The sequence below is a fragment of the Panulirus ornatus genome, chromosome 20 (genome assembly GCF_036320965.1).
Source record: "Panulirus ornatus isolate Po-2019 chromosome 20, ASM3632096v1, whole genome shotgun sequence".
Classification (NCBI taxonomy): domain Eukaryota; kingdom Metazoa; phylum Arthropoda; class Malacostraca; order Decapoda; family Palinuridae; genus Panulirus; species Panulirus ornatus.
The window spans coordinates 48,770,200-48,787,511 of record NC_092243.1 but is presented as its reverse complement, the minus strand read 5'-3'; the positions used below and the strand labels follow the sequence as shown (position 1 = coordinate 48,787,511).

Genomic DNA, 17,312 nt, shown 5'->3' with positions numbered 1-17,312 from the left:
AAAGACCTGTATGGTCTATTGGTGGGCTATCAAAGACCTGTATGGCCTATTGGTGGGCCATCAAAGACCTGTATGGTCTATTGGTGGGCCATCAAAGAGCTGTATGGCAGTAGTCATAGTTGTCTGGTTGACAGGTGCTTTCTCTCTAATGTGAATGGCTTCTTGTATCTGTGTAGTCTCCTCCGATCACTGCAACTAGTGATGATTTTGACGTTAGTCTCGTACTATCCTCCTACAGGAAGCTCCACGTTGGCAGGGCAGCCACGATCACAGGACCCCTACCAAACCCACGATCACCATTCGGCCTTGATGATGTCAACCTGGATTTTGTGAATGAGTATAAATAACCAGGTTAAGTTTGAGCAAGCAATAAGTATCAGTGTCAAACACATCATACTAATGTACCTTGCTTTGTACTCATGAAATAACTCTATCACAAGGAAGCCTAACAAATGCGATGTGAAGTCAAAACATTAGTGTTAGTAGTTGGTGCACTTCATTTTCCTGTACGTTGCTCATGCTTTTCCATGATGTAAGATCTCTGAATGAACTTAGTCTGATTTGGTATAACAAGTCTGCGGCTGATGGTGAGGGGCGGCACCGCACGCGGCAATGTTCGTGCGGCACAGCCTCTCGTCTCTTCAGGAGCTGCGGCGCAGGGCAGGGTATGGGTTGCTGCCGCCGGCGGCTTGGCCTAACGTCCAACATCGTCATCATTGATAATATTGTAACCAGATGACAATGTAAACAGTCATGTTGGTATCAAACCTGGCAAGGATTTATCTGCGCTGGCTTGTTAGTCAGCTGTTTGTTACGGGTTCTACGGCCATCAGCCTATAAGGAAGGTGATTAGGCCTGCAACCCTAATTGATATACGACTGAAGTCATCCTCAAATACCTATCTAAAACGGTATAACATGATATTATAATAATAAAGATAAATGATAATGATGGTGATAATAATAATAATAATAATAATAATGATAATAATAACAATGATAATGGTAATAATGATGATAAATAATGGAAGGACAAGACTTTTAAAGTGTGTATTGAGCCCAGGTGGCAGCAAACACCGCCCAGTCGACACAGCATCATACTTGCAGTTGACCCAAGATTGCGAGAAGGTACGACACACTAGGGATAGTCCTCCACCACGACATGCACATACAGCATAACTAACTTACTCGCAGGTCCACCGGCTCAACTGCATGGCACAGTTGCCCCGGGGATCATCACCGCCTAGTGTGTAGACATATCCACCCACCATGCGACCAACCTAATCAGAGGAGCCTCACACCGAAGCCAACCCCCCCCGCCATGAACCATCGTACATCATTCTGTTTCCCTGAGGAAGATCATCATCAATTTGTCAATCGCACTCAGGTTATCCCCAAGTACATTAATAATGTTAAAGGTTTTCGCTGATGTGATCTAGTAATTTCCTTCTATATTGATGAATTCTACGGCATCGGAGGAGTACATGTTCTACTGTTACATGTTCTTGGCATTGATGACATATTGGTGGGAAATTCTGGTTTGTATACGGCAGCATAATGAGTAATGGTCAGGTGTTGTTCATTGTGAGGCGGGCCAGCATGACCTTGCGGTATGAGGTCGACCAGCCCGCCACTTCTTGCTTGTATTTGTGGTCAGGCTGGTCCACTGACTCTGCCACAGAAGATGGATCGATCTCATCCCCGGGGAAAGGCAGGACTCCACCCCAGCTCCCGGGGGATCCGAACGACCTTCGCGAGTTCTGACGTCGACTTGGTTTGTCTGCCTGTTCATTGCCGTATATATTACAGTGACCTACTAGCCACCCAGAGCAAGATAGATATTGGTTTGTCTGCCTGTTCATTGCCGTATATATTACAATGACCTACTAGCCACCCAGAGCAAGATAGATATTGGTTTGTCTGCCTGTTCATTGCTGTATATATTACAATGACCTACTAGCCACCCAGAGCAAGACAGATATTGGTTTGTCTGCCTGTTCATTGCCGTATATATTACAATGACCTACTTGCCACCCAGAGCAAGATAATATTGGTTTGTCTGCCTGTTCATTGCCGTATATATTACAATGACCTACTAGCCATCCAGAGCAAGATAATATATCTATTATAGGTATCAAGTTGATTAGAAATGTTGCCCTGAATTGCATTTGACTCTGTGTGGCCAGAGTATATTGCCTTAAGAAGGGCCGGAAAAAATGACTGCTTTAACCTGATTTGAAGCGATTATGGAATCGGTGGCTCGATCCATAGCAAATAATTCGGCGCAAAAAACATAATGTAATTTTTCTCTCCGTGTGGCACAACATGTTTCGTGGAGACAGTCCACCTCATCAGATGCCAGTACTTAACAAAGTTATAGAAATAGCAACATCACACAGAGTACCGCCGTCCAGCACCAATCAATGCACACCACCACCACTGCTGCTTTGGCAGTAACCGTTGTCAGGGGAGAGTGATTAAGGAGGCTCAGGTGGCGGGGGTTGACCTGGGTGTGTCTTCACTTTTTTTTTTTTTATTGTATTTTGACATTTCTCTCATAATGATTTGGTTCATGATAAGCTGATTATTAAAGATGCCATGGGACAAATTAAAGTCCTTAGTATTAGCAATTGAGATATTCAGTGACGTTACGTGTGGCATAATCATCAGTGGGGTGTGGAATAATGGGATTTTCAAGATGTATGGTTGATAATTTCCATGACAATGTTTAGCGATCACATTTGTGTGGTCTTCCCTGCGTGCTGACTGCATGACTGTGCAAATAATACTACTCCGTTACAGTTTTTTCGGTCTGGCTTATATATATATATATATATATATATATATATATATATATATATATATATATTCTATTTTATTATACTTTGTCGCTGTCTCCCGCGTTAGCGAGGTAGTGCAAGGAAACAGACGAAAGAATGGCCCAACCCACCCACATACACATGTATATACATACACGTCCACACACGCACATATACATACCTATACATTTCAACGTATACATATATATACATACACAGACATATACATATATACACATGTACATAATTCATACTTGCATTTATTCATATCCGTCGCCACCCCGCCACACATGAAATGACAACTCCCTCCCCCCGCACGCGCGCGAGGTAGCGCTAGGAAAAAACAACAAAGGCCCCATTCGTTCACACTCAGTCTCTAGCTGTCATGTATAATGCACTGAAACCACTGTTCCTTTTCCACATCCAGGCCCCACAAAACTTTCCATGGTTTACCCCAGACGCTTCACATGCCCTGGTTCAATCCATTGACAGCACGTCGACCGCGGTATACCACATCGTTCCAATTCACTATTCCTTGAACGCCTTTCACCCTCCTGCATGTTCAGGCCCCGATCGCTCAAAATCTGTTCACTCCATCCTTCCACCTCCAATTTGGTCTCCCACTTCTCCTCTTCCCTCCACCTCTGACACATATACCCTCTTTGTCAATCTTTCCTCACTCATTCTTTCCATGTGACCAAACCATTTCAGTACAACCTCTTCTGCTCTCTCAACCATATTCTTTTTATTACCACACATCTCTCTTACCTTTTCATTACTTAATCAAACCACCTCATACCACATATTGTCCTCAAACATCCCATTTCCAACACATCCACCCTCCTCCGTACAACCCTATCTATAGCCCACCCCTCGCAACCATAGAACAATGTTGGAACCACTATTCCTTCAAATATACCCATTTTTGCTTTCCGAGATAATGTTCTCGCCTGCCACACATTTTTTCAACGCTCCGAAATCCACTCCCAGATATCTAAAACATTTCACTTCCTCCAGTTTCTCTCCATTCAAACTTACCTCCCAATTGACTTGTCCCTCAGCCCTACTGTACCTAATAACCTTGCTCTTATTCACATTTACTCTCAGCTTTCTTCTTTCACACACTTTACCAAACTCAGTCACCAGCTTCTGCAGTTTCTCACGCGAATCAGCCACCAGCGATGTATCATAAGCGAACAACAACTGACTCACTTCCCGAGCCCTCTTATCCACAACAGACTGCACACTTGCCCCTCTTTTCAAAACTCTTGCATTCACCTCCCAAACAACCCCATCCATTAACAAATTAAACAACCATGGAGACATCACGCACCCATGCCGCAAACCGACATTCACTGAGAACCAATCACTTTCTTCTCTTCCTTCACGTTAACATGCCTTACATCCTCGATAAAAACTTTTCACTGTTTCCAGGAACTTGCCTCCCACACCATATATTCTTAATACCTTCCACAGAGCATCTATATCAACTCTATCATATGCCTTCTCCAGATCCATAAATGCTACATACAAATCCATTTGCTTTTCTAAGTATTTCTCACATACATTCTTCAAAGCATATATACATGACACTAGAGACTGAGTGTGAACGAATGTGGCCTTTGTTGTCTTTGCCTAGAGGGTGTCATTTCATGTGTGGCGGGGTAGCGGCGAAATGGATGAAGGCAGCATGTATGGATATGTACATGTGTATATATGTATATGTCTGTGTATGTATATGTATGTATACGTTGAAATGTTTAGGTATGTATATGTGCGTGTGTGGACGTGTATGTATATACATGTGTATGTTGGTGGGTTGGGCCATTCTTTCATCTGTTTCCTTGCGCTACCTCGCTAACGCGGGAGACAGCGACAAAGTATAGTAAATAGATAACATATATATATATATATATATATATATATATATATATATATATATATATATATATATATATATATATATATATCTTATAGCATACAAACCTCCAACAGCCAGGATCGAACTCGGGACCCCTGTGCCACAGGCTGGAATGCTACCGCGAGGCTATGGGCCTATATATATATATATATATATATATATATATATATATATATATATATATATATATATATATATATCATTTATTCATTCATTTACTAGACTTACTCGCTGTTTCCCGCGTCAGCGAGTTAGCGCCAGGAAACAGACGAAGAATGACCCATCCACTCATATACACATGTATATATACATAAACGCCCATAGACGCACATATATATGCATATACATATCAACATAAACACATATACATACACCTACACAGACATATACATATATATATATGAATGTACATATTCATATTGCTTGCCTTCATCCATTCCGGCGCCACTCTGCCCCACAGGAAACAGCATCGCTACTCCCTGCTTCAGCGAGGTAGCGCCAGGAAAACAGAAAAAAAGCCACATTCGCTCACACTCAGTCTATAGCTGTCATGTGTAATGCACCAAAACCACAACTTCCTATCCACATCCAGGCCCCACAGACCTTTTCATGGTTTACCCCAGACGCTTCACATGCCCTGGTTCAGTCCAATGACAGCACGTCGACCCCGGTACATCACACCGATCCAATTCACTCTATTCCTTGTATGCTTCTCACCCTCCTGTATGTTCAGGCCCCGATCACTCAAAATCTTTTTCACCCCATCCTTCCGTTTCCAATTTGGTCTCCCGCTTCTTGTTCCCTACACTTCTGATACACATACATCCACTTTGTCAATCTTTCCTCCCTCATTCTCTCCAACCCATTTCATCACACTCTCTCTGCTCTCTCAACCACACTCTTTTTTATTACCACATCTTTTTTACCCTTTCATTACTTACTCAATGAAACCACCTCACACCGGACAGTTTTTTTACGAACATGTCTTAAATTAGCTAATCTACGACATGTTCTAAAAAATTGTTTGTAATGTTGCTATCCAACACAATGACGCTATCAGACTGACAATTGATCCGAGTGTCACAAATGTTCGCGCACTGCAGAACTGAGGTGTGTGGCCAGCTGGCACTGGTTGGAACCAGATCCAGTCGTGTCAACACCTTACACAAACACACACCTGCGAAGGTTCGAACACACCTGTTGTCGCCCATCGTTACCATGTATGATGAGCTTGGGAAACTGTACAGGTTAGTGCAGCTGTCAACCCGAGCCCCAGCGGAAACGTCACAGTTAAGGCGAGGGTTTCTCCCGTGGCCGGAATATCTCCCTAACCAGTCCTCCCTCAGCTACTAGGCCTGGAGACATGTAAGTAACTACGTAATAATAATAACAACAACAACAACAACAACAACAACAACAACAACAACAACAATAATAATAATAATAATAATAATAATAATAATAATAATAATAATAATGATAATAATAATAATAATAATAATAATAATAATAATAATAATAATAATAATACTAATATTAATAATAATGATAATAATAATAATAATAATAATGATAATAATAAAAATAATAATAACAATGATAATAATAATAATAACGATAATAATAAGACTCGTGCTCAAGACCCCAGTAAATAGCGAGTTTGCATTAGTCATTACGAGGCTACACCACAACCAAACGGACGGGCGAATATCATGCAGAAACCGACGCTGTTGGGCATAGTAGGAGTGATAAGATATGCGTAGATCACTGAGGTGGAAGTAGATCACTGTGGTGGAAGTAGATCACTGTGGTGGGAGTAGATCACTGTGGTAGAAGGAGATCACTGTGGTGGAAGTAGATCACTGTGGTGGAAGTAGATCACTGTGGTAGAAGGAGATCACTGTGGTGGAAGTAGATCTCTGTGGTGGAACTAGATCACTGTGGTGGAAGTAGATCACTGTGGTGGAAGTAGATCACTGTGGTGGAAGTAGATCACTGTAGTGGAAGTAGATCACTGTGGTGGAAGTAGATCACTGTGGTAGAAGATCACTGTGGTGGAAGTAGATCACTGTGGTGGAAGTAGATCACTGTGGTGGAAGTAGATCACTGTGGTAGAAATAGATCACTGTGGTGGAAGTAGATTTCTGTGGTGGAAGTAGATGACCGGTGGAAGTAGATCACTGTGGTGGAAGTAGATCACTGTGATAGAAGTAGATCACTGTGGTGGAAGTAGATCACTGTGGTGGAAGTAGATCTCTGTGATGGAAGTAGATCACTGTGGTGGAAGTAGATCACTGTGGTGGAAGTAGGTCTCTGTGATGGAAGTAGATCACTGTGGTGGAAGTAGATCACTGTGGTGGAAGTAGATCTCTGTGATGGAAGTAGATCACTGTGGTGGAAGTATATCACTGTGGTGGAAGTAGGTCTCTGTGATGGAAGTAGATCACTGTGGTGGAAGTAGATCACTGTGGTGGAAGTAGATCTCTGTGATGGAAGTAGATCACTGTGGTGGAAGTAGATCACTGTGGTGGAAGTAGGTCTCTGTGATGGTAGTAGATCACTGTGGTGGAAGTAGATCTCTGCGATGGAAGTAGAAACGAACAGGTATGTCAATGATTTATCAAGTTTATTCTCAAAGATACGCAGGCTGCTGGTTCGTCCCCACACTGATCACTAAATCATTCCGTATCTTAACAATGCACGGGAAGATAAAAGTATTTTTTGTTCGTGCGCGAGTTTACTACAGGAAGATATTTACGACACTCTCTAGCTTCATAGTTCATCTTACGACACTCTCTAGCTTCATAGTTCATCTTACGACACTCTCTAGCTTCATAGTTCATCTTACGACACTCTCTAGCTTCATAGTTCATCTTACGACACTCTCTAGCTTCATAGTTCATCTTACAGCTCCTTTGCTTTTTAATACCTTTCATTGAACCAATTCTTCTTCTGTATCAACTGTCCCTCCATATTTAAGGCTTGAGGTATCCAGGTTCGCAATGTCTTATTGTAAATTTCACAGAACCTTACACCATAATAGCCAGGTTCCTGACTACTGAACTCTACTTCCCAATGTAGGAAAGTGTCAAGTTATATGTAGATAATATGTCTCCAGATAACATTGTGTAGCAGTCCGTCTGATCTCACTATTTGAGTGGCCCATCTACAGCGATATCCTGTGTGTGGTGTGTGTGTGACCTCAGCCCACGGACTTTTGTCGTAGGGTTGGGTCAGAGGTCACGCCCTCATCACCACACCTATCGTCTGAAAGGGCGGCCAGCCAGTCCCGCGCGTCAGTATGATGCGTGACCCAAGGGTACTAACATGGCCATGGTCCCCCTCCTCCGGCAGGAGCCGTTCCTCATGGTTCAAGAGGATGTCGGGTGCGCATAAGCCTTACCTCAGCTTCCTCATTTTCTGCCTCGCCGTCCTCATGCTAACAGGTAAGTCCGCCTCCTCCCCACTCATCATCCTCATCATCATGCCCAGCGAAAGCACCCACTTGGCAGACGCAGGCCAGCAACTGGGCTGCTGCGCTAGAGCACACAACACCACCTTCAGTAAATAGGTCGGAGTGAAACACTGTCGAACCTGATAACTACAGTAGCAGGAGTCACGAACATGATAACTACAGTAGCAGGTGTCACGAACATGATTACTACTGTAGCTGGAGTCACGAACATGATAACTACAGTAGCAGGAGTCACGACCATGATAACTACAGTAGCAGGTGTCACGAACATGATTACTACAGTAGCAGGAGTCATGAACATGATAACTACAGTAGCAGGTGTCACGAACATGATAACTACAGTAGCAGGTGTCACGAACATGATACTACAGTAGCTGGTGTCACGAACATGATAACTACAGTAGCAGGAGTCACGAACATGATAACTACAGTAGCAGGTGTCACGAACATGATAACTACAGTAGCAGGTGTCACGAACATAACTACAGTAGCTGGTGTCACGAACATGATAACTACAGTAGCAGGAGTCACGAACATAACTACAGTAACTGGAGTCACGAACATGATAACTACAGTAGCAGGTGTCACGAACATGATAACTACAGTAGCAGGAGTCACGAACATGATAACTACAGTAGCAGGTGTCACGAACATCATAACTACAGTAGCAGGTGTCACGAACATGATTACTACAGTAGCAGGTGTCAAGAACATGATAACTACAGTAGCAGGTGTCACGAACATGATAACTACAGTAGCTGGAGCCACGAACATGATAACTACAGTAGCAGGTGTCACGAACATCATAACTACAGTAGCAGGTGTCACGAACATGATAACTACAGTAGCTGGTGTCACGAACATGATAACTACAGTAGCAGGAGTCACGAACATGATAACTATAGTAGCAGGTGTCACGAACATCATAACTACAGTAGCAGGTGTCACGAACATGATTACTACAGTAGCAGGTGTCACGAACATGATAACTACAGTAGCAGGTGTCACGACATGATAACTACAGTAGCTGGAGCCACGAACATGATAACTACAGTAGCTGGAGTCACGAACATGATAACTACAGTAGCAGGAGTCATGAACATAACTACAGTAGCAGGTGTCAAGAACATGATAACTACAGTAGCAGGTGTCACGACCATGATAACTACAGTAGCAGGTGTCACGAACATGATAACTACAGTAGCAGATGTCACGACCATGATAACTACAGTAGCAGGTGTCACGAACATGATAACTACAGTAGTAGGTGTCACGAATATGATAACTACAGTAGCTGGAGTCACGAACATGATAACTACAGTAGCAGGAGTCACGAACATGATAACTACAGTAGCTGGAGTCACGAACATGATAACTACAGTAGCAGGTGTCACGAACATGATAACTACAGTAGCTGGAGTCACGAACATGATAACTATAGTAGCTGGAGGCACGAACATGATAACTATAGCAGCAGGTGTCACGAACATGATAACTACAGTAGCAGGTGTCACGAACATGATAACTACAGTAGCTGGAGTCACGAACATGATAACTACAGTAGCAGGTGTCACGAACATGATAACTACAGTAGCAGGAGTCACGAACATGATAACTATAGTAGCTGGGGTCAGGAACATGATTACTGCAGTAGCAGGAGTCACAAACATGATAACTACAGTAGCAGGAGTCACGAACATGATAACTATAGTAGCTGGAGTCAGGAACATGATTACTGCAGTAGCAGGAGTCACGAACATGATAACTACAGTAGCTGGAGTCACGAACATGACAACTACAGTAGTAGAAGTCAGGAACATGATAAGTACAGTAGCAGGTGTCACGAACATGATAACTATAGTAGCTGGAGTCAGGAACATGATTACTGCAGTAGCAGGAGTCACGAACATGATAACTACAGTAGCAGGAGTCAGGAACATGATTACTACAGTAGCTGGAGTCACGAACATGATAACTACAGTAGCAGGAGTCACGAACATGATAACTACAGTAGCTGGAGTCACGAACATGATTACTGAGTAGCAGGAGTCACGAACATGATAACTACAGTAGCAGGAGTCACGAACATGATAACTACAGTAGCTGGAGTCACGAACATGATAACTACAGTAGCGGGAGTCACGAACATGATAACTACAGTAGCTGGAGTCACGAACATGATTACTGCAGTAGCAGGAGTCACGAACATGATAACTACAGTAGCTGGAGTCACGAACATGATAACTACAGTAGCAGGAGTCACGAACATGATAACTACAGTAGCAGGAGTCACGAACATGATAACTACAGTAGCTGGTGTCACGAACATGATAACTAAAGTAGCTGGAGTCACGAACATGATTACTGCAGTAGAAGGATTCACGAACATGATAACTACAGTAGCTGGAGTCACGAACATGATTACTGCAGTTGCAGGAGACACGAGCATGATAACTACAGTAGCAGGAGTCACGAACATGATAACTACAGTAGCTGGAGTCAGGAACATGATTACTGCAGTAGCAGGTGTCACGAACATGATGACTTATAGTAGCTGGTGTCACGAACATGATGACTACAGTAGCTGGTGTCACGAACATGATAACTAAAGTAGCAGGAGTCACGAACATGATAACTACAGTAGCAGGAGTCACGAACATGATAACTACAGTAGCTGGAGCCAGGAACATGATTACTGCAGTAGCAGGAGTCACGAACATGATAACTACAGTAGCTGGAGCCAGAAACATGATTACTGCGGTAACAGGAGTCACGAACATGATAGCTACAGTAGCAGGTGTCACGAACATGATAACTACAGTAGCAGGAGTCACGAACATGATAACTACAGTAGCTGGAGCCACGAACATGATAACTACAGTAGCAGGAGTCACGAACATGATAACTACAGTAGCTGGAGCCACGAACATGATAACTACAGTAGCTGGAGCCACGAACATGATAATTACAGTAGCTGGAGCCACGAACATGATAACTACTGTAGCTGGAGTTACGAACATGATAACTACTGTAGCAGGAGTCACGAACATGATAACTACAGTAGCAGGAGTCACGAACATGATAACTACAGTAGCTGGAGCCACGAACATGATAACTACAGTAGCTGGAGCCACGAACATGATAATTACAGTAGTAGGTGCCACGAACATGAATAGCGTCGTGCGTCAGGCCACACCCTAGCAACGTGGCATACCACACCTCGTATGTGGTGACCGCTGACAACACTAGCTTCACTGGGAACGCTCAATCTCACTATACAAACTCTCCCTCACTATACAAACTCTCCCACACTGTACAAACTCTCCCACACTGTACAAACTCTCCCACACTGTACAAACTCTCTCACACTGTACAAACTCTCCCACTCTGTACAAATTCCCACACTGTACAAACTCTCTCACACTGTACAAACTCTCTCACACTGTACAAACTCTCCCACACTGTGCAAACTCTCACACTGTACAAACTCTCTCACACTGTACAAACTCAATCACTGTACAAACTCTCATACACTGTACAAACTCTCTCACACTGTACAAACTCTTTCACACTGTACAAATTCTCTCACACTGTACACTCTTTCACACTGTACAAACTCTCCCTCACTGTACAAACTCTCCCACACTGTACAAATTCTCTCACACTGTACACTCTTTCACACTGTACAAACTCTCCCACTCTGTACAAACTCTCTCACACACCCTCATCACCAGTGCACGACACACACCCTCATCACCAGTGCACGACAAACACCTTCATCACCAGTGCACGACAAACACCTTCATCACCAGTGCACGACACACACCTTCATCACCAGTGCACGACACAAACCTTCATCATCAGTGCACGACACACACATTCATCAAGAGTACACGTCTCACACCTTCATCACCAGTGCACATCTCACACCATCATCACCAGTGCACGACACACACCTTCATCACCAGGGCACGACACACACATTCATCACCAGTGCACGACACACACATTCATCACCAGTGCACATCTCACACCATCATCATCAGTGCACGACATAAACCTTCATCACCAGTGCACGACACACACATTCATCACCAGTGCACGACACACACATTCATCACCAGTGCACGACACACACATTCATCACCAGTGCACGACACACACCTTCATCACCAGTGCACGATCTCACACCTTCATCACCAGTGCACGACACACACCTTCATCACCAGTGCACGACACACACCTTCATCACCAGTGCACGACACACACCTTCATCACCAGTGCACGACACACACCATCATCACCAGTGCACGACACACACCTTCATCACCAGTGCACATCTCACACCATCATCACCAGTGCACGACTCACACCATCATCACCAGTGCACGACACACACCTTCATCACCAGTGCACGACACACACTTCATCACCAGTGGCACGACTCACACCTTCATCACCAGTTGCACGACTCTCAAACCATTCATCACCAGTGCACGAACACACCTTCATCACCAGTGCACGATCACACACCTTCATCACAGTGCACGACACACACATTCATCACAGGTGCACGTCTCACCACCTTCATCACCAGTGCACCGACACTACACCCTTCATCACCAGTGCACGACACACACCTTCTCACCAGTGCACAGACACACATTCTTCACCAGTGCTACGACTCACACCATCATCACCAGTGCACGACACACACCTTCATCACCAGTGCACATCTCACACCATCATCACAGTGCACGACACACACCTTCATCACCAGTGCACATCTCACACCTTCATCACCTGTGCACGACACACCTTCATCACCAGTGCACGACAAACCTTCATCACCAGTGCACGACACAACCTCATCACCGTGCACGACACACACCTCATCACCAGTGCACGATCACAACCTTCATCACCAGTGCACGACTCACACCATTCATCACCAGTGCACGACACACACTTCATCACCAGTGCATCCACGACACAACCTTCATCACCAGTGCACGACACAAACCTCATCACCCGTGCACGACCACACATTCATCACAGTGCAACACTCACACCATCATCACCAGTGCACGACACACACCTTCATCACCAGTGCACGACACACACCTTCATCACCAGTGCACGACACACACCTTCATCACCAGTGCACATCTACACACCTTCATCACCAGTGCACGACACACACCATCATGACCAGTGCATGACACACACCTTCATCACCAGTACACATCTCACACCATCATCACCAGTGCATGACACACACATTCATCACCAGTGCATATCTCACACCATCATCACCAGTGCACGACACAAACTTTCATCACCAGTGCACGACACACACCTTCATCACCAGTGCACGACACAAACCTTCATCAGCAGTGCACAACACAAACCTTCATCACCAGTGCACGACACAAACCTTCAACACCAGTGCACGACATACACATTCATCACTAGTGCACGACACAAACCTTCATCACCAGTGCACATCTCACACCATCATCACCAGTGCACGACGCACACCTTCATCATCAGTGCACATCTCACACCATCATCACCAGTGCACGACACACACATTCATCACCAGTGCACATCTCACACCATCATCACCAGTGCACGACACACACATTCATCACCAGTGCACGACACACACAATCATCACCAGTGCACGACACAAACATTCGTCACCAGTGCACGACACACACCTTCATCACCAGTGCACGACACACACATTCATCACCAGTGCACGACACAAACCTTCATCACCAGTGCACGACACACACATTCATCACCAGTGCACGACACACACCTTCATCACCAGTGCACATCTCACACCATCATCACCAGTGCACGACACACCTTCATCACCAGTGCACATCTCACACCATCATCACCAGTGCACGACACAAACTTTCATCACCAGTGCACGACACACACCTTCATCATCAGTGCACGACACAAACTTTCATCACCAGTGCACGACACAAACCTTCATCACCAGTGCACGACACACACCTTCATCACCAGTGCACGACACACACCTTCATCACCAGTGCACGACACACACATTCATCAAGAGTACACGTCTCATACCTTCACCAGTGCACATCTCACACCATCATGACCAGTGCACGACACACACCTTCATCACCAGTGCACGACACAAACCTTCATCACCAGTGCACGACACAAACCTTCATCACCAGTGCACATCTCACACCATCATCACCAGTGCACGACACAAACCTTCATCACCAGTGCACGACACAAACCTTCATCACCAGTGCACAACACACACCTTCATTACCAGTGCACGACACAAACCTTCATCACCAGTGCACGACACACCTTCATCACCAGTGCACGACACACCTTCATCACCAGTGCACATCTCACACCTTCATCACCAGTGCATGACTTACCGTCACTAATCCACGACACAAGTCACTAGTGCACGACACAACGTCACTAGTGAACGACACATGTCACTAGTACACGACACAACGTCATTAGTGCTCGACACATACCGTCAATAGTGCACGACACATACCGTCACTAGCGTACGACACTTACCGTCACTAGTGCACGACACTTACCGTCACTAGTGTACGACACTTACCGTCATTAGTGTACGACACATACAGTCACTAGTGCACGACACTTACCGTCACTAGTGTACGACACTTACCGTCACTAGTGTACGACACTTACCGTCACTAGTGTACGACACGTACAGTCATTAGTGTACGAAACATACCGTCACTAGTGTACGACACTTACCGTCACTAGTGCACGACACTTACCGTCACTAGTGTACGACACTTACCGTCACTAGTGTACGACACTTACCGTCACTAGTGTACGACACATACCGTCACTAGTGCACGACACATGCCGTCACTAGTGTACGACACATGCCGTCACTAGTGTACGACACTTACCGTCACTAGTGTACGACACTTACCGTCACTAGTGTACGACACATACCGTCACTAGTGCACGACACTTACCATCACTAGTGTACGACACATACCGTCACTAGTGCACGACACATGCCGTCACTAGTACACGATACTTACCGTCACTAGTGTACGACACTTACCGTCACTAGTGTACGACACTTACCGTCACTAGTGCACGACACATACCGTCACTAGTGTACGACACTTACCGTCACTAGTGTACGATACTTACCGTCACTAGTGTACGACACTTACCGTCACTAGTGTACGACACTTACCGTCACTAGTGCACGACACATACCATCACTAGTGTACGACACATACCGTCACTTGTGTACGACACTTACCGTCACTAGTGTACGATACTTACCGTCACTAGTGTACGACACATACTGTCACTAGCGTAAAACACTTACCGTCACTAGTGTACGACACATACCGTCACTAGTGTACGACACATACCGTCACTAGTGTACGACACGTACAGTCACTAGCGTACGACACTTACCGTCACTAGTGTACGACACATACCGTCACTAGTGTACGACACTTACCGTCACTAGTGTACGACACATACCGTCACTAGTGCACGATACTTACCGTCACTAGTGTACGACACTTACCGTCACTAGCGTACGACACTTACCGTCACTAGTGTACGACACTTACCGTCACTAGTACACGACACTTACCGTCACTAGTGTACGACACTTACCGTCACTAGTGTACGACACATACCGTCACTAGTGTACGACACTTACCGTCACTAGTGTACGACACTATACCGTCACTAGTGTACGACACTTACCGTCACTAGTGTACGACACATACCGTCACTAGTGTACGACACTTACCGTCACTAGTGTACGACACTTACCGTCACTAGTGCACGACACTTACCGTCACTAGCGTACGACACTTACCGTCACTAGTGCACGACACATATCGTTACTAGCGTACGACACTTACCGTCACTAGTGCACGACACATACCGTCACTAGCGTGCGACACTTACCGTCACTTGTGCACGACACATACCGTCACTAGCGTGCGACACTTACCGTCACTTGTGCACGACACATACCGTCACTAGCGTGCGACACTTACCGTCACTTGTGCACGATACTTACAAGAGGTTGAATAATGTACTTTCAAGCGGGGCGAATCATGTACTTTCAATGGGCCAAATCTTGTACTTTGAAGGGGGTGAATCATGTACTTCCAAAGGGGGGGAATCATGTATTTCCAAAGGGGGGGGGGGATCATGTACTTTCAAGGGGTGAATCATGTACTCATAATGGGGCGAGTCATGAAATTTTAAGGGTGTGAATCATGTGCTTTCAAGAGGGGGGGGGGGGGCAATCATGTACTTTCAAGGAGAGCGAATCATATACTTTCAATGAGGTGAATCATGTACTTTCAATGAGGGCGAATCATGTACTTTTAAGTTGAGGTGAATCATGTCCTTTCGAGGAGGGTGAATCGTCCTGTCAAGAGGGTGAATCATGTCCTTTCGAGGAGGGTGAATCGTCCTTTCAAGGAGGGTGAATCATGTCCTTTCAAGGAGCGAATCCTGTACTTTCAATGGGGCGAATCATGCACTTTCAATGGGGCGAGTCTTTTGCTTTCAAGGGGACGAATCATGTACTTTCAAGAGGGGTGAATCATGCACCTTCAAGCGGAGCGAATCTTGTACTTTCAATGGGGGTGCTTTCATGTGCTTTTAAGGGGGTGAGTCATGTATTTCCAATGGGGCGAATCATGTATTTTCAAGGGGGTGAATCATGCATTTCCAATGGGGCGAATCATGTATTTTCAAGGGGGTGAATCATGCATTTCCAATGGGGCGAATCATGAACTTTCAAAGGGGTGAATCATGTACTTTCGGGGGTGGGGGGGGGGGACAATCATGTACTTTGAAGGTGGAAGAGTCATGTATTTCTAAGGTGGGGCGAATCATATACTTTCGAAGGGGGCGAATCATGTACTTTTAACTTGGGGCGATTAATGTACTTTCGAAGGGGGCTTGGGGCGAATCATGTTTTTTTTTAATGTTGGGGCGAATCAAGTACATGTAAGTTGGGGCGAATCATGTACTTCACGAGGAAGGGAAGGAGG

The 17,312-nt window shown here is 45.0% G+C and overlaps 1 protein-coding gene across 2 annotated transcripts in view; it reads left to right on the top strand.

Moving 5' to 3' along the window:
* The first annotated feature begins 5,804 nt into the window (after window positions 1-5,804).
* The window catches only part of LOC139755989 (galactoside alpha-(1,2)-fucosyltransferase 1-like), a 46,205-nt gene continuing 34,697 nt past the window's right edge, over window positions 5,805-17,312 (top strand). Inside the window, exons 1-2 of one of the 2 annotated variants that reach the window (XM_071674902.1) lie at window positions 5,805-6,104; window positions 8,094-8,185. In XM_071674902.1, the coding sequence (XP_071531003.1) occupies window positions 6,103-6,104; window positions 8,094-8,185 (94 nt within the window). In that variant the 5' untranslated portion in view covers window positions 5,805-6,102. Of the gene's footprint in view, window positions 6,105-7,476; window positions 8,186-17,312 lie in introns of those variants that run through there. The other variant, XM_071674901.1, reaches the window with a different exon arrangement.